This window comes from Gopherus evgoodei, chromosome 5, assembly GCF_007399415.2.
Source record: "Gopherus evgoodei ecotype Sinaloan lineage chromosome 5, rGopEvg1_v1.p, whole genome shotgun sequence".
Taxonomy (NCBI): domain Eukaryota; kingdom Metazoa; phylum Chordata; order Testudines; family Testudinidae; genus Gopherus; species Gopherus evgoodei.
In genome coordinates this window covers 79,819,670-79,846,654 of record NC_044326.1, presented here as the reverse complement: position 1 = coordinate 79,846,654, position 26,985 = coordinate 79,819,670, and the positions used below count along the sequence as shown (strand labels likewise).

Genomic DNA, 26,985 nt, shown 5'->3' with positions numbered 1-26,985 from the left:
TGAGGTCAGACTCCCTCCTTTTAATTAAAAATGTCATTCTATGTTAGACTGAAACCCTGTCAAAACATCAAAAAAATCATTAAATGGAATTCATGGTTTTCAGCCAGTAATCAGTTTTCTGAACAACTCCACCTGTTGGCACTGCATTGTGAAGCTAGAAAGATGGGGGAGGGGAGTTAAATATAAGGAACTTCCATGGTTGGAAGATGAGGAGGAATAACTCAGATGCCCAGTTTAGAGAAGGAAAAATTACGTCTAGGTAAGTAAATTTTACCTCTGGGTTCTTTTCTCTTTTTCAGTATTACCAGACTAATAAATGTGGTCCTTGATTATAAAGCTTTATTAAATACTTCCACAATAAATGATATCAAGTATACACTAAATTATAAAATTCAGGAGGCAGAATGTCCATTCCTGGAGATTCATGACTCTTAGAATAAAACTGCAATTATTTGGCTAAGCATAATCATTGTAAAGCTCATAACACAAGAAGTGTTTCTGACAGTGAAGACATAGTTGCATTTACAAGTAACACCTTAAATTACCATTGATATTTCTGCATCACTAGTTGGTGGTTGCTATCTTGATAATTAGTGGCATCGTTTGTGATATTGGTCCAGATAGATACAAATGAAAAATTTTAGGCTAAAGGGAGTTTTTTGACAAAGTTAAAGAAAACTCAAAATCCATCTTAAAATGGAAACTTTGACACATGCAACTTTAACAGGGAAGTCAACTCCATTTCCTGTTTATTAGCAGTGTGCCTCTGTCTTCTTTATTAGGTTTTGACTTGACCAGAAAACATTTATTTACAACTATATGTGAAAGTCTTCCAAAGAAACAGTGCTCTCCTCGTTGCACGGCATCACCATATTTGGATGTCCCTAGTTGTGGGAAGACATTAAAAGAGCTACTCTTTAACTTCACTTTTATGTCCTTGACCTGCTGCTGCAGAGTATGCACAATAACTAGTGTCAGACTGTGGTGTTGAATGCTGCTTTAAATTGTATGGTGAACTTAGGTTATGCTTGTTGGTGTGAATATGTCACATAACTTGTCCCCAAAAGTACTACACATATAACCTTGACACTGAGCAAAGAGAAATTAAGGCTGGCGCTATCAGGAAACATTTCCTCGCAACGCAGTCTATTACAGTGTGCAACAATCTTCAAAGAAAAATTGTGGAAGTCCCATCATATGAGTTATTGAAACTAAACTAGACAAGGCACTTGAGAATATACTGTGGGGGGATAAGCCTGCGCTGACAGAAAGAAGAACAGATGACCTCATAGGTCTCTTTTTACCTCTCAATTTTAGGACTTTGTTTTATGATTAGCATTACTTAGGGAAAATTGGAATTTTAAGCCTTTTTTTTTCCTTTGTCACAACAGAGACACCAAACTAGAAAGTGTGTATGTGTGTGCGCACGAAAAGGATTGTGCAACCAAATTTAATGAAGCTCTTGTTCTCTATCGTACCTATGGGAAATGTTTTGAAGGGGTTTTGTTTGTTTTGTTTTGATATAACATGCCTTCTCTGATTTCTTATTAGGAGACAACAATGGATGGTCTCAACAATTTGATAAGTATTTTGCAAAATACAATGAAATGACTTCCTCACATGCTTTTGAGGTAAAGACATCGGAGTGCTGTAAGTACTAACAGGAGTTATTCATGTGATTATTACAGTGAGTGCAACATATTTCCTTCTGGGAAATCTTCTTACAACATATTCAGATGCAATATCATTCCATTTATAGTGAAATAGATTGAATATCTCGTATAGTTTCGATTCATTTATACAAATTTTAAATCCATTAATAGTACTTTCAGGCTACAGTGAAGTTGCTCTCTGAAAAAGATTAATTCCTCTATTAGAAACATCACAGATACACAAATTATGAAGGAAATATATATTCTTAGAGAGATGCACAAAGTGGAATGACTTGAACCCCACATCTTTCAGAACAAAATGTAAAAAAAAAAAAAAAAATCTCAGCTTAACTTTCCTACAATTTAAAAAAATCCCCTCCTCCTGGGAGAGGGAGAAACCCAGATCCTACATGCTTCTTTTAAAATTTGTTAGCCATTCAGACAGTGCAGAGAGCAAGAAGAGACAGATACAGGTTCCTAATATAATTTTGATTGGCAATTTGCTATGAAGTATTATCAATAAATACAGGACCGGCGCTAGGGGTTTTAGCACCTTAGGCGCATGGCAATTTTGCCGCCCCGCACCCTGGTCCCGCAGCTCAGGTGGAGCTGCCGCAGTGGTGCCTGCAGGAGGTCCACTGGAGCCTCGGGAGCAGCCGACCGTCCGCAGACACGACTGCGGCAGCTCCACCGGAGCTGCTTGCTGCCCACTCTGGCAAAATGCCGCGCACCAATAATCCTGGCGCCCTAGGCGATTGCCTAGGCTGCCTAAATGGAAGCACTGGCCCTGAGTAAATATGGAACTACAGTGGAAAAATCAGATCCAGATTTTGAACAAATTCAAATTTGGGAGTTTTTAGATTAGGTCTTTTGGGTTGTACCTATCATTTTTCTTGTGATAATTTCAGTAACAGATGAAATCAGCCAATTGTGAGAGGTCTGCTACTGTATTATCATACCACATTCTGCACTAAATCCTTAGTGACTTCAGTGGGAGTTACATTCATTAAACTGAGGTAGTATATTGCCCATCATTCTTGCCAGTGGTGTCATGCTGTATTAGATAGGCCGGGGTGGGCAAACTACAGCCCGCAGGCCACATCCAGCCCACGGGACCTTCCTGGCCTGGGAGGTTAACCCTCTGCCCCTCCCCACTGTTCCCCCTCACCCGCAGCCTCAACTCACTCATTCTGCCACCAGCTGCAATGCCCTGGGCTGTGCGGGTGTGAGCTCCTGGGGCAGCACAGCTGCAGAGCCCAGCCTGACTCAGTGCTCTGTGCTGTGTGGTGGCAGCAGCAGCGCAGCTGTAGCGTGGCCAGCCACCGGTGCCCCAGGCAGCACAGTAAGGGGGCAGGGAGCAGTGGGGGTTGGATAGAGGGCAGGGGACTTCAGGGTGGTGGTCCAGGTATAGGGGTGGGATGGTGCTCGGGGGGAAACAGAGGGTTGAATGGAGGCAGGGGGCAGTCAAGGGACAGGAAGAAGGGATGGTTGGATGGGGCAAGGGTCCCGGGGAGGACATCAGGAATGACAGGAGGGGTTGGATGGGGTGGCCGGTGTCCGAGGGCAGTCAGGAGACAGGGAGCGGGGGGGGGGGGCGGGTGGATAGGCCAGGGGTCCCAGAGGGGCTGACAGGAAACAGGGGGGGTAGATAGGGTAGGAGTCCCAGGGGGCAGATAGGATGAAGGGGCTGGGCCATGACCCCCTCCTCTAACTGGCCCTCCCTACAATTTATGAAACCCGATGCGGCCCTCAGGCCAGAAAGTTTGCCCACCCCGAGATAGGGTTCATTCCCCACTATCTGCTCTGTGCAGCGCTAGGATTAAGAGAAGACACAGTAATTGAGTTTTGCATCACAGCCACAGAAGAAGGTATAGCAGGTAGCTTCACATCATGGGGAACGAAGAGTAGTAGATATGTTTTTTTTTTCACAAGTACTCTGTCAAAAAAAGTTTGATTAACTTTTTCCACACTGGAAACTGTTGAAAAATAAAAGATCTATTATTGAGTGGCTCTGAACTGTACAATTCAATTCCTGTGCCAAGAGGCTTGATCGCCTTCCCTCACTGCAGTAATCACTACTCCTAATATCTTATCCTTTGGAAATGCTAACAGTTATAGAACTATATAACAAAACAAAGAGAAATTATCAGGGTTGTAACTGTGCAAAGAATAGATGACGGTACAAACTACAGGTACTAAAAGAGGAAAGCATCTTGGTATTGCTTGTAAGTTTTTGCTTCATTTAATCAAAACGTGGTTTTGTGCAAACTGACTTAATTGAAGAGCCAGATGTGAAATATGCTGTAGAAAGATTGAGTAAAGCTAAATTAAGACTCCTGAATGCGCATTTCATTCAGACTTGGTCTACTCATTTGCAAGTAAAAGCTCACAGTTCTTGTTCACAAATAATTCAACGCTAAGTTAGGCCAGGGCTACGCTCAAAAGTTAGGTCGACCCAGCTACATCATTCAGGGGTGTGAAAAACCGACACCTCTGAGTGACGTAGTTATGCTGACTTAACCCCCAGTGTAGACAGCTCTGGTTGACAGAAGAATTCTTCCATTGACCTACCTACTGCCTCTCAGGGAGGTTGATTACCTACACCATTGGTGGGCAACCTGCAGCCCGCAGCTCCCATTGACTGGGAACAGTGAACCGTGGCCACTGGGAGCAGTGGACGGCCATGCATATGTAAACAAACTGTCTGGCGGCTTGCCAGTGGATTACCCTGAGGGGCCGCAGGTTGCCCACCACTCACCTACGCTGATGGGAGAACACCTCCCATCAGACGAGGAAGTGTCCACACTGAAACACTACAGTGGTGCAGCTGCAGGGTGGAAGCTGTGCCACTGTAGCTGTTTCAAGTGTAGACAAGCCCTTTGTCTGAACTGGAAAAAATGGAAAGGTTTGGCCATTCTTGTGAGGGACTATATTAATCTCATTGTTTGGGGTCAACACTGAAAAGGAAATCTCTCTGTGAGAGCACAGTTACATATAAATCAGACAATGGCATGTGCAATTGTCAGACTGGTCCTTGAAATCACAATTTTGCAGCACAAATCATGTGCTTGCATTTTTGGGCATGACTTTTAAGCCTCCATTTTTCAATATGTAGCCATTTATGTGGAATTTAAAATATAGAAAAAAATCTGCTTCTAGTCTGTACATTTGCTAAATCTTCTCAAAATGTATGTCTTTGTTCATCTTTATACATCCCGTGCTTTCCATTACATGCTACCATATTGTGCCATTAAACCAACACCATGAGCAAGCTAACCCATCTTGTGATTGTGTACAATCATTTTTAGAGCAAATGATAGAATTTTGTGAGTCAATATTTTTAAAATACACATGCTCCATGTACAATGTGTGCACAATCCTGTCTGTATTTATGTACACAATTGCTAAATGTATGTACACAAGTGGATATTTAAACATTTAAATGCTTGTTCATGCATGTAGTTACATGTAGTTCATGCTTTAATGTGGGCATGCAATGATGCACTTTTTTTTGCACATCGGCCCACACCTACTAGTACAACCACTGACATTTTGGTCCTTCATGTACCACAACCTGTTTTTGGTCACAAAACCTGTTTGCATTTGCATATCAGGCAGATATCAAGGTCTGTTACTTGCAGCTACAAATTATCTAACTAACTAGCAATTTAGAACTATTTCTAAACTCCATACCACCATCTCAGCACTGCACACAGCTTGTGGAAACAAATGAAGTCAGTCCAGAAGACAATTGTTGTTTTTCAACCTGCTCCTGAGTTAATCTTTGGCTACAATTTTTGAGACTCCACTTTATTTTCTTCTTCTTGGGTTCCTCTGTTGAATGTGTTATTAAAAGACATGTTTTTACTAATATTGTTTTATGTCAAATTATACAGACATCAGAAAAAAAGTAAATACCTCTAATGCTTCACAGCACTTTGGACTGGGGGGCAGAGGGCAACACCACACCAACAAACGCTCCTGGCATTGTGCTTGAGTCAGGCACTATCTCTGCGAGTGAGGGGGGAGTGTGCTTGCTGCTATCAGGGGAGATTTTCTAAGTGGCAATTACATTTCAGTGAGAGTTGGGCACCTACTAACAATTTGTGCCTTTGAAAATCTCCCCCATGCTCTTAAAAGCCTGCAGCATGCTCTTCATTGGCCAGCAGATCTGGGGCCATAGACTGCCTTCTCTCTGTCCTAGCCTTAGCTAGCACTGAGGGAGGTGCTAGGTCAAAGCACAGAAACTGAGATTATCCCCGGCAAGGCTCAGGGAGAGTAGTAAAGGGGAAAAATGTTCTTGGACCCATTCTTAGCCCCTTGCACACCTGCCCAGAACTCTGTATGGTTTAGCCCAGATAATATAATATAGACTTAATAAGACAGTGAGGAGTTTAGCAAATCATGGTCTTGGATTTCACAGAAACAGGACCCAAAACAGATAAAACATCCTCCCCACCATATCAGGCCACAATCACAATATCAAGCTCAAAGTTGTGTTCTAAATGTTCTGCTATTGTATTGGACTCAGGAGTCAATACCAATCTTTTAATTATCTGTATTTATATTAGTCACTGTGTTACTAGATCTAAATTAAAGGCATACTTGAGAACCTTAAAACAAAGCATTATCTAGCTCTGTTTAATATGCTCTGACATGTTATACTAAAACCATTTTCTCCTCATCTCTTTTCTCCCCATCCCATCACCTACCTTCTGCCATGACTGCTATCTTCTCTTCAGTGGTTGATTCTGTGCCAGCAGAATGTCTGTGCCGAGGGCTAGAGCTTGACTGTGAGGGTGCCAATTTAAGCACTGTCCCGTCAGTCTCTTCAAATGTAACTCTGATGTAAGTAGAGCAGAACAAGCAACTTCTTGATCTGAACAGCATTGAATATCAACTCTGCAGACCATCTCATAATTATCCCCTTATAATTATAGCCACTTGGTTTAACTGAAACTGGTGTAAACTGAAAGTACAGTATCATTCTGTGTTGACAAGCCTTGCAGTAAAACACTTCTAAACACAGATTACCCCTGCATAAAACAAGAGAAAATAAATTAAAACACAGTTCAAAGTGTGAGATATAGTGAATCTGCAGTCAGCCGTTGTTTGCGATAATACCTCAAATGAGTACAATTTCACCAGCATCAAGAAACACTGCAAGAGAAATAACTCTGTGAATCACATACTCAGGACCTCATCCTGAAACCCTTACTCCTGCAAGTAGCCTTTACTTATATGAATAACATGAAATTCAGGGAAATACCTGTATGAATAGGGGCTTACAGGTAGGGATTTTGCTCACTATTGCATGATAGGAAGTCGGTACAGCAAGATTTAAGATTTGAGAGAGATCTGGAGGGTGGCCAGACCATTGGTCCTGGCTTAGACACTCAAGTCTGAAGCTGTGCTTCCCACTTGGCAAACAAAATGCAGCATCAAACATCCCCACTTGAGGAATTTTTCTGTAAAATTTCTTGCTATTTTCAGGACATGAAACTACTTGCATTGGTGCCTTTAATGGACATGTGGGGCACAGAGGTATATGCTCTGGGGGTTAGATTTTGTGAATATTTCAGGTTAGAAATAAACTCAAACCTAGGAGATTTATCTTCTGATTTTTGAACTCTTGGGTTTGCTATGCTGCCATTTGTCAACAGGGTGTGGACCCCAAGTCAGACTCTGTGGTGCTGCAGCTCTGGGCCCATAGATTGAGAGCAGGTACAAACAGCCAAGCAACAGTTTCCTGTCTGACAATTCAAACCATTTCACACTGGTATCCACTATGCTTTTACTATGCCCCGCCATATGTAGTCAACTGGTGATCGATCTTGAATGGACTGCAGGTGACATAACATGGTGCCCAAAAGGTTGGGTATGGGGGATGCGACAGTGCATGCATGGCAGCAAGCAGGGTTCCTCAGGTCCATTGCCTTCTCATTGACTGGGGCTGCGGGATAAGTCTAACCATGTGGCTCTTGCTCCTCTACCCATCTATTTAAATTCTTCAAGGCTTTTCATAATATTGTTGTTCCTGCTAGTTGGAGAATGTAAATACATTGGGGGAAGGGGGCTGTGCAAGAACCCATGGCCCTCCCTCCCCTTAGCCCATTTTGGTAACAGGAAGGAATTTTTCCCATTGGACCAAACAGGTAGGGGTCTGGTGGGTTTTTTCACCTTCACCATTTTAGAATATGTCTACACAGCCCGCAGTAGTGAGCCTCTGAGTCCAAGTCAACAGACTCAGGCTTGTGAGGCTCACCCTACAGCACTAATAGTAGCTGTCTAGATGTTGCAACTTGAACTGCAGCTCAGGCTCTGAAGCCCAGGGGAGGGGATGGGCTTCAGAGCCTGAGCTGCAACTTCAAAGTGCTGTCTGTACAGCTGTTTTTAGTGTGGTAGCATGAGCCCAAGGCTGTCGACCTGGGCCCGGAGGCTCTCTGCCATGGGCTGCCACTGGCTGTGTAGACGTACCCATGGAGGCACAGCTGGGTCAAGCACTAGAACTTGAAAATTTAACATTAAGAAGATAGCACTTAGCTCATCATAGCTTGCAGCCAGTGTCCAGTGCGGATAAAGGTCCAGCTCCCAGAGGTAAATGAGACCTGGAATGTCACTGGTGGACCTTGTGCCTATAGGCACAAGGGAGACCTGAAGTCTTTGTAGATTGAGGTCTGCCCTTACTAACCTCCATTTGCCCTTCACACAGAGGGAGGCAGAAGCAAACTGAGTCCTAAAGGTAGTGCTGGACATGTATACCCTGAGCTATTAGTTATTTGGTGGGAGCCCTGTAGCCCCACACTGGAAGTGTGTTATGTGAGAATGAGGGGTGGCCACATGTCATCCCTTCCCAGTGTTAAATTAATAAAGTTGTAGCCTGCTGCTTAAATCCATCTCATTTATCTGCTGTAGGGTGACCAGACGGCAAAGGTGAAAAATTTGGACTAGGGGGAGAGGGGGGTAATAGGAGCCTATATAAGAAAAAGACCCCAAAATCGGGACATCTAGTCACCATAATGTGCTGTTCATTTGCCTGCACGTTCTGATCAATCTAGTGCTGTAAAACATTGCCCTGCATTTTACTCCTGAATAGAAGTCATAGCATTGTCACATTATTTTAACAAGCTGTCCTAGCCCTCAAATTTTGTTACAAATTAATGACAATCCATAATCAGGTAATCCCAGAGCCAACTCCTCTTCTAGACAGTTTTAAATTCTGTTTTTATATGTGGAAGTTTCATTCACATCTTGAAGGAAATACTGTGCATGCTGATTTTTCAGTTTAAAAACCAGCATGAAGGCCAGGCTAGCAGTTTGGTGCTAGAGACAGTTTTTATTAGTACTTATCCCTCATTCATAAGATCAGCAGAGAGTGAGTGTGTCTGTGAAGACAGCTCACTCAACCCCCAAGAAATGGATTGTTTTACATCATTTAATAATAACCCTCCCTGCTGGTTAAGGAGTGCTGCATTGGGGAGCTGTGAAAGGAATCCAGACAAATCTTAAACTGGAAGGACAGTGGCTCTGATATGCATCATTGAGAGAGGTTTAAAGTAGGTGGAAAAAATTAGTTCTCAGGGCTCAAGCAGAGACAGAGAGAGGTTTTCATTATCTGTATAATTGAAATGACTTCACCCTGTGATTCCCAGCTGTTGATTATTGTCTTCTGTAATACAAGAGACTTGGGTCCAGGTCCCAGTCCCAGTCTCTTGCTCCCTAGGTCAGAAGGTCCCCAGAATGCTGCCAAGGTGACAAATTATCCCTAAGTGCCTCCTGTCATAAAACAGACACCCTTCAAACTGATTTAAGGAGCAGCGATGACAAGGACTCAAAGTGAGTCCCTTCTAGTCATCTTTGGCCAGAAGGATAGGAGCTGTTATGTGAGAACATGAGTGAGAACATTAGTGAAAGTGAAGGGAACATGAAGAGTTCTCAAGGCTGAGGAGTCTACCTCCCCTCTGAGAGGGAAAATACTATCCTACAATGAACTGGAATTAATTTGCAAACTAGACACCATTAAATTATGCTTGAATAAAGACAGGGAGTGGATGGGTCATTACACAAAGTAAAACTATTTTCCCATGCTAATTTTTCCCCTACTGTTACTCACACCTTCTTGTCAACCATTTGAAATGGGCCATCCTGATTATCACTACAAAAGTTTTTTTTTTCCTGCTGATAATAGCCCACCTTAATTGATTAGTCTAATTAGAGTTGGTATGGCAACACCCATTTCTGTCATGTTCTCTGTGTGTATATATCTTGCTACTGTATTTTCCAATGCATGCATCCGATGAAGTAGGTTTTAGCCAATGAAATCTTATGCCCAAATAAATTTGTTAGTCTCCAAGGTGCCACAAGTACTCCTCGTTCTTTTTTGCTCATATAGACCAACATGGCTAACACTCTGAAACCTATCCTACAATGCTGATCCAAGAGCTCCACTTATAATTTTATGGATTTCCCTATGGAAGATTCTTGATCCACCATGCAGTTCTCATTCCTGGGTCTACAGGGCTTATGTTGTTAGGGTATGTCTACCCCGGAGCTGGAAAGTGTGATTTTTCAGCTAGAGGAGATCTATCCACACCAGCTATGATGGAGCTAGCATGCTAAAAATAGAAGTGTATCCACGGTGGCGCAAGCAGCAGGAGGGAATAAGCACCTGAATACATATCCCTCTGAGGCACCAGGTTTGTATTCAGGCTGCTAGCCCCTCCTGCCACTTGTGCTGCTGCAGCTACTCTTCTGTTTTTAGTACTAGCTTGATCAGAGTTCGTGCTGTCTCCTCAAGCTTGAAATTACACCCTTCCACTCCAGTGTAGACATACCCTTAAACTCTTTCCGTAAGATTACCTTTGTCACTTTAATTACATCTTTCAACTGCTGCATAATGTGCAGCTGATATGAGTTTATATAGAGAAGGGGGTGGGGGGAACAGTGCTTATAAAAATCAAACCAAAATCCTGCCCAGAAATGTAAGATAAGTGACACCCCTCTCCCTTCTAAACCACCCCTTCCCCTTTCCCTTCCAAACTCATCCCTGGTTTAACTCCTTTGATGTAAATGTATTCCAGTGATCTAATATAATGCAGAGGCAGGAGAGGAGGGTATACAACAAAAAATCCCTTCTCCATTTAGTTTTCAAAACACACACATACTGGCATATAGGGTAACCTTACTGGAAATATTTAACTTATTATAGAAATTTCTGCATGCTAAAACATGATGGAAATTCATTAGATCAAATGAAGTTGGCGGAGTTATACTGAGGATGAATTTGGCCTACTTAATGTAATTACAGAATAATTTTATTTTTTTTTCCAGGTCCCTTAAACGGAATCAGTTAAGAAAGCTTTCTGCTGACAGTTTCAAGAAGTATCAGGACCTTAAAAATCTGTAAGGAATCATTTTAACCTAAATGCTTAAATAAGAGCAAACTGTGATAAGGCAATTTTATGGCTTACTGACAAAACTCTGATTATACTGAAAAAATCTACTGTTTCTTACCTTTAGCTGAAATTTTCAATCATGCAAGTTATTTTTGTTCAAATAGCCTGATGTGGCTTCCATCTCTTTTTTTGCAGCCTAAACTTTCTGGACATTATATTTTTATCATATTTTTGTACATTAGAAAACTAATAATAATGTGGATCTTAACATGTATCGCGTCTTAAGGAAATTAAATTTATAATAGACAGCAATTCTATCAGAAGAAATGAAAGAAAACTGATAGTTTCATTCTGAAAGTTTGCAAAGTAAAAGGCATTTCTTGTTATGAAAAGACTCATTCGTGTCCTTGAGAACACTTTTTTTTTTAATAAGTCACATTTCTGAGCCTTTTGGTGATGATGACTACTACCTGGTGACTACTACCACAAAATGGCTTATTTCATGACCAAAACCTTTTGATTGAATTATTTCTTGTATATTATTATAGGTGTCCTGTATACATTTCATTGTTTTTAAAAATCCCAGTCCTTTTATGAGGGCGAATCATGAAAATAAGGAACAATTGAGAAATAAAGTGTGAAAGCATTGGACCACTTATCATTGTTGCCAGCTCAAGAGATGTAATATTTTTCTTAGAACATTCTTGGATTCTAACTTGAATTCTGAGGTTGTGCAGCACCATCTTGTGTTCACAAACTTAAATACAATTTAGATCTCAAACGAAAAAAGTTCTGTAAAAAAAATGGCCTGTTTCATTAAAGGAAACGTATACATTAAACATTTGCTTACAGAATTTAATTCCTTTCATTTACTTCTGATTCACAAGTGTGGGTTTGCTAAGGGATCTATCACAAATTGATAAGACCTTTTTGGAGCCAATCCTGTTTCTTTTGCAGTCAATGTCAAATCTCCCATTGATTTCAACAGGAGCAGGTTTGAATCCTTTATTTGATTTTGTTGAAAACATTTTTTTTTTACAACAAATAAAATATTATATAGAGAAGGGAAGCATGCTTTTTTAAATCAAATACAACTCTAACATCTTATCCCCAAAAGTAATGATACCGTATGTAATATTTTGAAACTCAGTTCATTAATTGCAAAGGAGATGGAGAAAAAAAAAGGGGGGAGGGAGGAGAGAGTATGAATAATACTTTACTAGGAGCAATCAGCAAGTTTCATCATATATTTTAATTAAATTACCATAAAATGCAACTCTTTGACAATTGTCCCATATTATAAATAGAAATTCCAGCAAAGTGTTTTAATTGACCTTTGCAGCTGGCCTACAACTGTCTATGTAAATCAATATAAACAAACCACTGCATGCACTCCATTATACCAGTTCTGTAGTTTTAGCTGCAGAGGCAGATCCTGCACCCACACAAGCCTGTTGACTATAGTAGGATTCTGCACAGGCATAAATGTCTCCTCCTTACACAGATCATATTGCAGGATTAGGGATGAAATCAGGAGGCAGCATGCACACACTGGTTCATTTACAATTAATACAAAGGCAGCCAGGTGTTGGTTGTGGCTGATTTTGAATTATCACTGCAGTAATGTGTTATTTTTTAATTTAAATACACTTTTTAAAATCTTTAAGATAAGACCAGCCATGTGAAATAATTGTCATGAGAGTTTAATTTTAAGGCCTAGCTGCCTTGACAGCATCCTTTTAAATAATATATGTACTTTAGTTGATAAGTTTGGGGATCTTTTTGCATTTATATTTTTACCGAATGAATTGTTGTCATTATTATATCTTAGGTTTCTTCAGAATAATAAAATCAGAGCTGTATCGGAACATGCTTTCAAAGGATTATACAACCTGACAAAACTGTAAGTATTACCATTGCAGTGCTGAAGCAATGTGGAATGGGGCAACTTTTGAAAACAGCTATACATTTCTCTCTCAGTTATTGTGGACATTAAATAATTCCGAAATGGCCCAAACGCTGAACTCCAATTCACCAAGCACTTATTCTCATGGAAAACTTCAGAGGATTTGGACAAGTGGTAGCAAGGTTATTTGGCAGGAAAGTACTCTTAAAATATTTCATGGATCTTGTAACTCCGTCCCTATCCCCAAAATTTGCTGTTTCAGAAAGAAAAAGAGGAAACCTCAGTGATTTTAAATGCCAGTTATCCTGGAAGCAGTTGTTATGGAATTAAGAGCCGGGAATGAAAACAGTAGGGCTGCCATGTTTAATTTGAAATAATTGAAAACTCTCTTATTTTCCTATAGAGAAGCAATTATATAAGAAAAGGAATCTTGTTTCTTATTGTGTAGATTTTACAAAAGATGAGGCTTTTCCAATTTAAAAATACTTTTGGCTAGTGAGTGAGATTGTAGAAAAAAATTAATCCATGTACTGAAATCACTTAAAAGGTAAATTCCAAAGCTGTTATTACCCTTATTCTTTGTATTTTTTTACCCTAATGGATGATAATTTATTACTACTACTACTACTACTCCAGACAATTTGCAACCCCCCTCTTTATTTTTCAGTCTTTTCATTTATTCCAGTACCTGAATCCTGTGCCTAATAAACCTGTGAACTTGCTCCCATTTTAGTCAATTGGAACTTTGCTGTTCATTTTAGTGGGAACTGAAGCAGGCCCCAAATGCTTCTGATGCAGGGAGGGTAGTTAGAGCCTACTATGTTTTCTAATAGAAAAGATGAAGATGTTCTAGATGATTATTGCCAAAAAGCTCCAAGTAGCCGTAGTTTCACTGTTGTCCATGTAGCCATATCATTAATCAGAATGCCAGGCTGCTAGCATGGCAAACACTAGTATCCTGAAAGAGACAAAGGGTCAGTATGTGATCACACTCACACAAAGATTAATGTTTTTATTGTCAACAGTGGAATCTCTTGAGGATGAAATTTAATAATACTGTTAGTAATAATAAAGGAAAATCTTAAAATTCTTCTTCACTCCTCTAACATTGATTAGAGAGTCTATTGGTTTTTATCTTTATTGATCTTGTTTCAGGTATCTGAGTCACAACAAGATAACCCTTTTAAAACCTGGTGTCTTTGAAGATCTGCATAAGCTTGAGTGGCTGTATGTACTGTTCTTAGTTTTGGATAGATTTTTCTCAAGAAATAGTTAAGTTAACACCAGTAAATATTTGTATCTTTTTTATCTTTTTTTATTTCTTTGTATACAGCATGATAATTAAGGGAATCCTTCTACTCCCAGTACGTAAAAACTCCCAGTGACTTTGGAAGCAGAATTGAGCCCTAGAACTTTAAAGGCTCTGTTGTAGCTTATTTTTCAGTAGTACGCACAGTTATAAATAAGTAACTGATTAACACAAAATAATACATAAAATAAATCAGATACTCCAAAATGACAGAAACGAAGCACTTCAGAATGAAATTTCTTGGACAGCCCTTTGCCTGTATATGGTGCTTCACATCCCGCAGAGGAGATGACATTCATAATATGAAATCCTGACAATACTACTGCTTCTTCTGGCAGTGGGATTTGAAAAAAATAACATTGAGATTTGAGGGCATTAATTACATATCTGTCTGTGTGATGAAGAACGACTGACAAACTTTTGCTGTGCATGTTCAATTGCAGGATTGTCTCAGGGATGTTTTGATGTACTGCTACGTTGAAGAAATTCTCTGTACGGTGTCAAATTTCTGATGACATTGTTTTAAAAGTTGACAAGAAAATTGCTCTTGTTTTTAAGTTTAAAAAAAACCTTTCAAACAATCATGTGAACTGCACTGGAAAAGGAGTTCCCATGTCATTTGATGAAACTTCAGTACTATACCTCAATATATCACAGTATGCTAATTCAATATTCTTATGTAGTTCAAATGGGTATTTGAATATGCCATTTCAGGGTACATTATCTTTCGTAATGTTTGTTCAGTTTTAGACCCCAGTAATTTATCAGTCTGATATACATTTTGTTCTGATTTACAGGATAATTGAAAATAACAAGATCAATCAGATCTCTCCACTAACGTTTCATGGACTCAACTCACTTATTCTCCTGTAGGTATTAAAATATGAATTAAATGCAATATTTAAAAAAGAATAGATGAAAACTGATGTGTATTTATAAGATTTGTTTGTCAAGCTGTATTGTCAACTCTCTCCAGTAATGGAGCTTATTTTGGGAGAACTGAGCCCATCCCCCTCCAAAACCTAGCTTTTTCAGTCTTTTTATATGCTAAACTACATGAGTCCTGTATTAGTACGCTAACCTCAAAAGGACCAGAAGTGAGCTCCATGTCCTTGCTTTTCAAAACGCACATAGGAAACCGGTCAGGATGCATACGATTCTCTACATTTGGCCATGTCTATACTACAAATTTATGTTGGCCTAAATTACATTGGCATACAGCTTCCACAGTTATTACATTGCTTGTGTGTGTGTATCCTTGGCTCCTTGTGTCAGCGGTGTGCGTTCTTACCAGGAGTGCTTGTATCGATGAAGAGCACAGTGCACCATAAGTATCCCACTGTGCAAATTGCCATAATGGAGTGCAGGGTCATTGGGAAGTTTTTGCAATGCCTAATGGGACTGAAACAAGTCAGACAGGGATTACTGGGAGCATGGGGTCAACTTTACATGATACAGTGTTCTCCAATCCATAATTTCATCTGCATCCCATAATTTTCACACCTTCTTTTCAAAATCCTACAAACCCATGCATCCCTTCTCGCTGACGGAAGCATAGGGCCTGCACAACTCTGCACTATTGTCATGAGCATTGCAAGCACAGAACTCATGGTCAGCTGGGAAGTTACACTCTGCAGTAGAGGGCTGCTAGGTGTGATTGGCAAGCCGGGCAACCAGGAAAAGGAATTTCAAAAATTTGTGGGGCTTTAAAGGAAAGGGAGAGCTTTCTGTCTACTTGACCCCTGGGCAATGGAATTCACAACGATGACCAGAATGGTGAGTGTGGGACATTTTGGGACAGCTGCTGGAGACCATTAACAATTGATGTAAGTAACACAGAGTCTACACTCTCACTGTGTTGAACTTACATCAGTTGTGACTTTACACCACTCGGGAAGGTAGTGTTATTAAGTCAACATAGTGAGGCACTTACATTAGCGGGAGCAGTCTCATAAAGTCAGTCATGTATCATAACCCAAACTATCAGCTGGATAATTTGGGACCCAATAAACACATGGGTACTGACAAACTATGGAGAGAGAGGAAGGAGAGAGAGAGAGAGATTTATTTGTATCTATTTGGGAGGGGAACAGTGATATCAACTTCTCAGTAGCTTTGCATTGCATACATGGAAACTATGGTTTTCAGTAAATTGTATCTTATTCCAAGTTTATTGGACTCAGTGACTTCAATATTCTTGGATATTTACATACTTTGTGGAAACTTACAGTAAGAAATAAATGTTTCCTTAGTAAAACCTAGCTTTATTTGATTAAATTCTTATACATCTTTACTGACCTTCTTTTGTTCAATATCTTTCTCACACATTTAAATCATTTGATAATTTTCCAGTACATAGTGCTTTGTGATATTTTAGTTCTAGGCTACTTTACATCCATCACAGTAGCATTCTCCTCCTTTACCTTATAACTGGGAATCTAACAGTTTTTAGGGAAGGGCCTGAATCTTTTCACCTCCCCCTCTCTATTCTGTCCTGACACAGATTTTAAAAGGCCAGAATCTTCTCCCAGCAGTGTAAATCCAAAGCAACTCAGCTAAAACCAACGTGAGGAAAGACTATGGCCAATTAGGTAGTATTCATATTATGTATCTAAGCAAATATCAAATGCTGCTGAATATAAACAAGGACCCAGCCCTGCTGCTATTGATTCAATGGGGAAATGATCAGGTGGTAGGTTTAATTTAAAAAAGATAAATGGGGCCAGATTCACACACACACTTCTGGTGCTTTGTGCTGCTCCAGTGATGCAAGGCAGCCAGAGTGTACCAGTGAATCCTGCCCCAACGTCTGCAAAAGATTTCCCTTTCCCCAAGTCAATCATTTAGTAATTCAAGAGATGATAGGATCACACCAATACTCATAACGAAATACACTGAAGTGTTTTTAATCATTGTACTAGCTCTAACAATATGAAAAATGAATAAATTCTGCCTGCCTTGTACTGAGAAGAAACAAAACTGAAAAAAGGGGCTGGGACATTGTTTTAACATCAATTGCTAGCGATACTGTTTTTCTTTTTCCAGAGTGCTGATGAATAATTCTCTTGCGCATTTGCCGGATAAACCTCTTTGCCAACACATGCCCAGGTTACATTGGCTGTAAGTCTTTTGTGTGTGTGTGGAGGGGTGGGGTGTAAAATAAACACCTTTTGTCTTCTTTAAACCAGTGTCATTCCATGACACTTTTTTTTACCAGGGTAATATGAGGGAGGGGAATGATGCTGCAGAATAGACAATCCCTATTTCATGCCAGCCTAACTAGACTGACTTCCTGAGGTGTGTTGAATTCTGCTAGGAGCATATTGCAGTCATGGTGAGCAGGCAACTAAATTATGGTTGTATCCTGTTGGAAGCACTAGAGACCAGGGGCTCCCTGAGTTCTTTCCCCCTCGAGACCACTCGATCACTGCCATTAGGGCAGTCAAAATTTGACTCTCAGATTTTGAAAACAAAAAGAGTTAGGCTCTATCGTATCTGTCAAAACCTGAGTTCAGGATTCAGATTTTCACCCACCTGAGTTATTGATGCTGCTATCACCTAAAGCAGTTCAGGGCGTGCTGAAAAATGAAAAATCCAAATATTATGCTTTGTGCAGCCACAAGGTACTGCTGAGGTTTCCCTTTAATAAATAATTACTTCAAAGTAACTATCTGAATGAAGTTAACTTTTTTCAGTGATAGAATGTTTTGGTTTTATCTCCTAGGGACTTTGAAGGCAATCACATACATAATTTAAGAAATGTCACTTTCATCTCCTGCAGCACTCTAACTGTACTGTAAGTAATAGTACTTTCTATGCAGCCAGAATGAGCAGTGTTTATGGTGAACAACTGTTATATTATACACAATGGCTGAGATCAAGTTTCCGAAATATTGGTTGGTGCTTAGAACTGATGGAGATTATTAAAATGCTAAATTTTAATTATACACAACAAAGTAGAACTATTTTATGAACATATGGTAATATTCACCACCGATGAATGCAGCATAACTCCATTTAAGTGCGTTTGACTGATAGTATCAAATACCAAGATTTTGAAACTAAATGTAAAAGAAAAAAAATTCTACCACATGAACTGACCAGATTCAAGGATAATATTCGGTCAGGTTGCTGATCCGAGACATTGTAAAATTTCCCCAAAGCTTCTTCAGAGCCGTTGCAATCATCTTCACAATTCCCCTTCACTCCCTTCTGATGCTCTTGATGAGCCTCGGGACTGCTATCTGCCTATTGTTGTCACTTTCTCATCTCTTCTGCACTTCTTTCTCTCAGCTCTCTTTCCTGCATGGCTCTCCCCTGATTATTCCTTATGTATTGGGAGGTTTTAGGTGAACAAAGAATGTAGGTTCCAGTCTTTGATGGTTGAATTTCTCAGAAATATCAGATTTGGACTTTCATACTTTTTGCATAAAACATGTGCTTCAGTCACATGCTCAAAAATGTCATGATTTTCAAATAATCAAAAGTTAATGCCATCATACTGTCACATGGCATACAAAATATCAAGATATTTGACATTTCTGAATAACTTCAGTTGTCAGTAGATGCAAATGCAACTGAAAGAGCATATAGCATATATATATGCATATACATTCGCAGTAAAAAGTGTTTATAGAATATTAAAAGTTATGAATTTTTAATAACTTGGCATATTTTTAATATACTAAACAATTAAGTAAGATATGAAACGCTGTTTAAAACAAGATGTAAATTAAAGACAGAATGTGCAAAATTATATAGAATATAATCAATTACTTGATTATATATCACAGTCTTCTCAGAAAACAAACACATTTGAGGAAGCATAAGTTTGTTTTTATACTTTCAGGGTGATGAGAAGAAACAAAATCAGCTCCTTAAATGAAAATAGCTTTTCCTCTCTCCAGAAGTTAGATGAACTGTAAGTTGATTTTTTTAAAATCAAAGAACAGCTGAATAATTTAGGTCATTTAAATTGTGAAGATGTACTTTATATATTTGTCAGTAATTCTGTGTTCATATAAAAAGCTCTAGAGAAAGCATCAAACTTCACAGTCATTCAGCATATGAGTTAGTAGATCATTTCAATAATCCAGGAGAAAGAGAGTGTCTGCCCACAAGAGCATTGTGTTTCCTGAATAAGGACAAGGCATGTCACAGAGGATATGCCTTCTAGTACCCATATGCCAGCAATAACACAGCTGCATGAGGTTAAGCCAGTAATGTAATCAGGGCTCCCAAGCATTTTTACCACCAGTGAACCAGCTGACCAAGAAGAATCAGTACTCTGTGAACCCATCCCAGATTTGGGTTCCTCATTTGATGCAAACTATCTGACCAACTACTGCCCAGTATCTAATCTTCCATTTTGGGTTAACATTATGGAGAAGATAGCGCTGAGACAATCCTCAAAATATCTGGTTGCCTCCTATCTACCTGATTCTTGTCAGTCAGGGGAGGGGCCTGGCTACAGCACTGATTCTGCACTGGTCACATTGATAGATGATTGTTTTGTGTGCTAGATAAAGGTCAGGGGCCAAATTCTCTACTCATCTCACTGGATGCATCTCCATTGACTTGAAGCATTTGATTTGATATATTGCTCGTTAGTTTACTTAATGATTTGGGGAAACTACTGGGATTTTTTTAAATGTTGCATTTTTTAAATTATGTCAAAGCATGCAAATCCTATTGCCCAGAATAGGCATATCTTTAATCTTTGTTATAGTTACATTATTAATAAATGCTAGATATTATTATTAAAAACTAGATGTAACAGAATGTATCCATTAGGACATTTTTTTTAATCCATTTTAGTTGCACAATGGATAAGAATTTTATTCCAAACCCATTAACTACCATAAGTAAGGAATTAAAGTGGAAACTGACTAAACATTTACTGTAAATGTAATTGAAATGGTCTTAGTCTATTAACTGAGACATTAGATTATTTGGTTAGTTTAAGCAGGAAAACTCCTTTGATATTTCTGTCCAAGACCGTAAATTAATCGACTGGGGAGGAGGTGGGGAACTGGAGAGAAGAAGCAGCACCAAGAAGAGAAAATGAGAAGATAAATAAAATAAATCAAAAGTAAAGTAAAAAATAATAAAACCTGGAAGTATTATATGGTCTCATATAGTCTGAGGTCTCTATCTTTCACCCTTTACTTTAACATCATTCTTCTATTTTCCCGGTTTCTGATAACCTATATAACAACCTATAATTTGAATTGACAAAGGGACTCAAAATTATGGACCTCTTTACGTTATTAATGTTTCTTGTCATAATGAAAAGAAACCACTAACAACAAATTATATTATATCTGTGATTGTTTCCTCAGAGACTTGGCTAGCAACAAGATTGAATCACTTCCTCCATACCTATTTAAGGATCTGAAGGAGCTCTCACAGCTGTAAGGCTTTATAATAACTCTTCCTTATATTGTGTGCTATTGTACATTATTCATTCAAAATGATAGCTTCAGTCATCCAGTCCAGGAAGCAAAACCAAGAAAGTCATGTTCGTATCTGAGTTTTACCTGAAAATGCCAAACTTGGTCTGAAATGCAATTTAAAAAAAAGATTATGTACAAAATAATTGCATAAAAGATGCATAGTATCATGATTGTCCAAAAAAAGCAATTATTTAAAATTATTCCTGCCAATATAGTTAGTATTTTTAATAACTAGATTCCATTACTCAGCACACAGAAAATGAATGTGCCATTTAGAATGAGAGATCTCATGGACTTCAACAGGCGCTCAGCCTGTGACAGGAGTTGGCCCTAAGAATATATTTTAGGAATACACTTTTTCCTCAAGTGTTAAATCTTCTGTTAAAATGACACATTTTCTCTACTGGAATCTATTAGTTTCTGTGGTTTATGCTGCTATGATTCTGTTTTTTATGTATTACAACCTGAAATATAGAAATCTGCCTCCGTGCTTGACAGCAGAGCTGCAACAAGATTCAAGAGAGAAGTTACTACAAAATAAAAAAACACTCTTCATATTTGATTGATCTTTGTACCCAAATGTATAAACTGCTGCTGGGCACAGTAGTGCCTATCGTTAGCTGTTCATTGACTTCATGGACTCCTGACTTCAATATAGCCATTCACCATATCAAGTATCACACCCAACAGCAGATGTTTGCAAGATTAGGCCCTGTGTGTGATGGTTGCCTGAATCTGAAATAGAAGTAATCTAGACAGTTTTGTTCTTTGTGCATGGAAAACATAACCGCTGTGAAAAGGCTGACAAACCAATGAGAGAAAAAGGCATACAAAGTGAGTAACACCAGGAAATTAGTGGAGGAATATTAAAAAGATGTAAGCAGGGATGGACTGATGTGTAACCAAAAATGTAATGCCCAGACCTGTTTGTATATTTCTGTGGGGTGGTTTATTTACAAAACGTGGAAATCACTTTGGAATTATAGGAGCCCAATCATATTTGTTTATCTCCAAAGAGGGGTGGAGTCAAAATTTAAAGACATTTTCAGAGCATGATTCTTCTTGTTCAGTCCTGCTTTAGGGTCAAATTGTGACTGTTAAACCATGGGCCACATTAGAGATTAGTAGAAACTGTGCAGTAATAACAGAGATCCTTCAGAGAACTGTTATTCTTGTATCCTCCCCATTGACATTCACCTTTTTATTGTATTTCTATGGTGAACGACAAGGTGTATAGTATCCAGCTATATCAGGTCCCACCGTAACTCTGTTCATATAATGCAACACAATGAAACTATCATTATGTTGCATCACAAATCTATATAAATACTTTTAATCAGGAGTAAGTATTCTTTTAATGTCTTCCCCTCACACTGTGTCCTTCTTAAGGGCCAGCACAGTGCAGTGGTGTGCATAAAGCTGGAGAGACTGGGTATAAGACATTACTCCTGCAGTCACTGTAGGGAACATCAGGAGGACAGCAAAAAATTGTGAGGTACATACACATAAATACTCAGAGTGGTTGTGCCTGATTCTAATTTATATTATTTTATTCTACTGCCCTCAAGTTTCTTTCTCAAGTCACATAAATGCATGTAAAAAAAAGATGCATTTTAGAGATGGGGGGAAAAAACCTCTGACTTATTTTGTAAATTACTCCTGAGGGAATTCTGCACCACTGTGCATGACAGAATTTATGTCCCCTGCAGATATCTTTGCTTCCCCACAGAAAAATGACTTTCTGATGGAAGCAAAGGCAATCCACAAGAACGCTCATAGTGCCTTTGGGTGCCCAGACCAGCTGATAGAGAGGTAAATCACTGTGGGGCAGGGGATGGGCCTGGAGAAGACCTGGCTGGTGGCTCCTACCCTGCGCCGGGCTCAGTTGCTAGTCCCAGCTGGGCTGGGGAGGACCAGACTTCTTCTTTCCCTGCACAGCATCTGGGGCCATGTCAGACCTACCCCCAGATTTCTCTCCCTGGCTGAAAGAAGCTCTGTAAGCTCTCTCCTCCCCCACCCCCACTTCCTGCATCCATCGATCCTCAGCTGCAGGAGGAGGGATCACTGTACACAGAGCTGCTACCCCATCCACTCAATCCCCGTGCATCCAGACCCCCTCATACCCAGACCCTCCTGCTGAGCCTCACCACCACCCCCTGCTCCCAGAACCACCCCTCCGGATAAGCCCCACTCCCCCTGCACCTGGACCACCCCGACAAACCATCTACACTCAGATTGTCACCCTATTGAGCTCCAACCAGCTGCACATGGATCCCCACCCCACTGAGCCCCACTCCCCCAGCATCTTGAACCCCCTACTGAATGCCCCCCACCAAGCTCTATCCCCCCCACAACTTGACCTCTCCCTGCTGAGCCCCAACCACCTTCACCTGGACCTCTCTGCAGAGTCCCATTGCACCCAGAACCCCTCAACAAGCCCGTGTATCCAGATCCTCCCCACACCCAGATTCCCCATTGAGCTGCCAGCACCCAGATTGCCCCACACCTGGCTCTCCCTGCACTAAGCCCTCCCACGCACACTTGGATCCTGCATTACTGAGCCTGCTCCCCCACACCTGGCGCACTTGGCACAGAGGGGCAGGGTCCTGGGGTGTTTCTAGGCTGGACCTGGTCTTTGCGCTGTCTCAGGGTTGGGTGCAGTCTCACTGCTGAGTCCATGTCCCAGGGGGGAGCTGCACAGTGATCTCCCACCTCTGTGCAGCGAGTGGCCTGTGCTCCCCAATCCCATGCTGGAGCCTCCATATTTATTTAACAAATAAAATTTGCAGAATTTAAATATGTTTGCACATCATTTTTTATTTTTTTGGCATGCCTTCAGGAGTATTTAATATATGTGATTTTTTTTTCCTTTTTCTTTTTCTTTTATTTATTTTTTTTTTTGTAATCTTGCAGTCCTAGCTAGAGATAAGTCTGGGTGGCACTTGATTTGCAGGGAGGTGATGCCACTTTAGGATTTGATATGATGATGATGAATTCTTTGGAGTTTTTTTAATACATAAGGTCCAAAAAGTTTAGCAACTGAAATATTTCTGCAATTAAAAACATTGAATAAAATGTCTTATATTAACACCATGCTTGTGAAGCATCAGGCTGTTTTCTGTTCTTGTTTACCAAGTTGTCAGGTAGAAGAGTATCAGAGGGGTAGTCATGTTAGTCTGGATCTGTAAAAAGCAACAGAGTCCTGTGGCACCTTATAGACTAACAGATGTTTTGGAGCATAAGCTTTCATGGATGAATACCCACTTCGTCAGATGCATGTAGGTAGAGGAGTGTCACTATTTACAATTGTAACTGTCTTACTATGAGTCACTATTACAGGAACTGAAAAAAAAGGGATAATGTGGCTAGACATTATCTTCAGAGGAGGAATCTGCATAATATTAGCTATCACTGTTTGCATTTACAGGAACCTTTCATATAACCCCATCCAGAAAATACAAGCAAACCAGTTTGATTACCTATTAAAACTCAAATCCCTGTAAGTATTTAGTCCTTTTGATATATATGTTATGGATATTTTCTTTTTGATTTTGCAATTCTTGTTGAGAAAAATTGTTTCTGCAGAACAAGTGTAATAACAAGCCATATATGAGGTGCTTTGTACCTCTGCTCCTCTATTATATTTGTTGGTGTCCCTCAAAGATGTATCATTGAAAAAAATTACCTCCGGTATTCAGATTTCTTCTTGAGCTCTCCAGCTTCTTTTGTGGGAAATTTTGAAGCACAAAAAGAGACCAGTCAGTCCAGATAGCATATAAAAATATCCAGAAAGGGTGAAATCAATTCCACTGTCATGAAGGTAAGGGCTTTTCTAGATAAATAGTTGGTGCACACCTCATGTTGGGATGTAAATCCACAGCACACTAGTGTGCTGCACACTAACTCTCCATGTGAACAATGCTGCCACACATTAAAAGTTTCCTAGCACACTTTGAAATGGATCTTCTAGTGCATGGTAGCAAAGTCCAAGGGGCGAACTTAGTGCACAGCAGACTAATGTACTGTGGATTTACACCACCCAGCTTGTTGTGCACTAAATCACCATGTGGTCAAGCCCTTAGGTGCCTAATTCCAAGATGGAGGGAGGTGGCTCTCTCTGCTTGGGATTCATGCTCATGAACCCTCTCCTAGCGTTAAGCAATTAAGCCTGTTGGTGGTGGAGGAGATGTGTCCCTCCCTTTAACATTTAGCCCAGTGATTAAGGTATTTACTTGGGATGTGGGAGACACAGTTCAGTCCTCCACCCCTCCTTGAGGTGGAGAACAAATTTCAATTTAGGTCTCCCCTTTCCCAGGGGAGGTCTGAGGTATTTTGGAGCAGATTATGCTCAATCTCTCCTGTTGAAGCGGTTCTACTGCACATAATTTAAATATTCATTAGGCCATAGAGCAACTGTGAATGTCCTAATCACTTTAATTATTCATACACAGTGAAAAAGTTTCCAAAGGAAAGCTTGAGAAAGACCTACCCCATACTCCAGTGATAGAAAAGACTGTATTTAGAGATGTTATGCAGAAAGACTTGATAAGATATAGACGTAACCCAGATGTAAGCACCAAGGGAGAGGTCTGAGTCAAAGATGACACCCAGAATATAGGCCTGAATGATAAGTAGGATATTGGTGTAGTCCATGATGATCAAGAAAAGAGGGGTTGAGGGGGGAAATGAAGAGCTCTGTTTTAGCTATGTTGATCCAGAGCTGATGGTTAGACATCAATGAAGAGATGTCAGAGAGACATGCTGTGATTCTAGTTTGGACAGGAGACAGGTCTGGAGTAGAGAGGTAAATCTGTGAGTTGTCTGCATAGAGATGATAGTTGAATTTGTGTTTATAGATGAAATTATCCAGACATCAGATATAGAGGGAGAAGAGAAGCAGACCAAGGACAGAGCTCTGTGGAACTCCCACAGAAACTAGGAGTAGGGATTAGGAGGCTCCTTGCAAGGGCACCCAGAAGGTGAAATTAGAGAAGTAGGAGGAGTGATGGAAGCCAAGGGATGACAAGATTTCAACAAGAACATGGTTGATTGTGTCTAAGGCAACTGACAGGTCAAGGAGGATGAGGATGGAGTACTGGTTCTGAGATTTTGGCTAATAAGAGGTGTCAATAACCTAGTCCCAGATTTGGACCTTAGCATCCAAAATATGGGGGTTAGCGTGAAAACCTCCAAGCTTAGTTACCAGCTTGGACCTGGTACTGCTGCCACCACCCAAAAAATTAGAGTGTTTTGGGGCACTCTGGTCCCCCCAAAACCTTCCCTGGGGACCCCAAGACCCAAATCCCTTGAGTCTCACAACAAAGGGAAATAAATCTTTTCCCTTCCCCGCTCCAGGTGCTCCTGGAGAGATACACAGAAGCAGCCTCCGTGAATCTAAGCAGAGGGAGTCCACCATCTCTAATTCCAGTCCTGGAAACAAAAGCACTTCCCTCTTCACCCAGAGGGAATGCAAAGTCAGGCTAGTACATCTAACACACACAGGTCTCCCCTGACTTCTTCCTCCCACCAATTTCCTGGTGAGCTGCAGACTCAATTCCCTGGAGTTCCTCACTAAAGAAAAAACTCCAACAGGTCTTAAAAGAAAGCTTTATATAAAAAAGAAAGAAAAATACATACAAATGGTCTCTCTGTATTAAGGTGACAAATACAGGGTCAATTGCTTAAAAGAAATATGAATAAATAGCCTTATTCAAAAAGAATACAATTTAAAGCACTCCAGCAACTATAGACATGTAAATACAAAACAACAAACCATTTTTGTACTCACAACTTGGAAACAGAAGATTAGAAAGCAAGAAATAGAAAAATCCTTCTCTAGCTGAGAGAGATTCAGGCAGAAGACCAAGAACTCAGACACAAACTTCCCTCCACCCAGAGTTGAAAAAAGTCTGGTTTCCTGATTGGTCCTCTGGTCAGGTGTTTCAGGATACTTTTTTTTTCAGGTGAAAGAGACATTAACCCTTAGCTATCTGTTTATGACACGCCCCCCAAATTGCAGACAGTGGGGAAGCTCACTGGCGGCGATTTCCTTCTAGAACTTTAAAATAAACAGATTACTACAACACATGCACCTTTATATATACCACTAAGTATATAACTAATAGACTTCTACATTTTAAGAACACTTTTTAACTACTGGATTCTGGGAAACTCTCACGGGAGAGTGCATCCGCTACTTTGTTAGAAGCTCCTGAGATGTGCTGAATTTAAAAATCAAAATCTTGGAGAGCTAAACTCCAATGAAGAA

General features: G+C 40.0%; 1 protein-coding gene across 3 annotated transcripts in view; it reads left to right on the top strand.

The window, feature by feature from the left end:
• Positions 1 to 26,985, top strand: part of RXFP1 (relaxin family peptide receptor 1) — a 90,429-nt gene that overhangs the window by 50,760 nt on the left and 12,684 nt on the right. For 2 of the 3 annotated variants that reach the window (XM_030564315.1, XM_030564317.1), the window contains 11 exons: positions 1,552 to 1,650; positions 6,395 to 6,500; positions 10,983 to 11,054; positions 12,879 to 12,950; positions 14,109 to 14,180; positions 15,060 to 15,131; positions 17,308 to 17,382; positions 17,987 to 18,058; positions 19,112 to 19,183; positions 20,604 to 20,675; positions 24,145 to 24,216. In XM_030564315.1, the coding sequence (XP_030420175.1) occupies positions 1,552 to 1,650; positions 6,395 to 6,500; positions 10,983 to 11,054; positions 12,879 to 12,950; positions 14,109 to 14,180; positions 15,060 to 15,131; positions 17,308 to 17,382; positions 17,987 to 18,058; positions 19,112 to 19,183; positions 20,604 to 20,675; positions 24,145 to 24,216 (856 nt within the window). Of the gene's footprint in view, positions 1 to 1,550; positions 1,651 to 6,394; positions 6,501 to 10,982; positions 11,055 to 12,878; positions 12,951 to 14,108; positions 14,181 to 15,059; positions 15,132 to 17,307; positions 17,383 to 17,986; positions 18,059 to 19,111; positions 19,184 to 20,603; positions 20,676 to 24,144; positions 24,217 to 26,985 lie in introns of those variants that run through there. The other variant, XM_030564316.1, reaches the window with a different exon arrangement.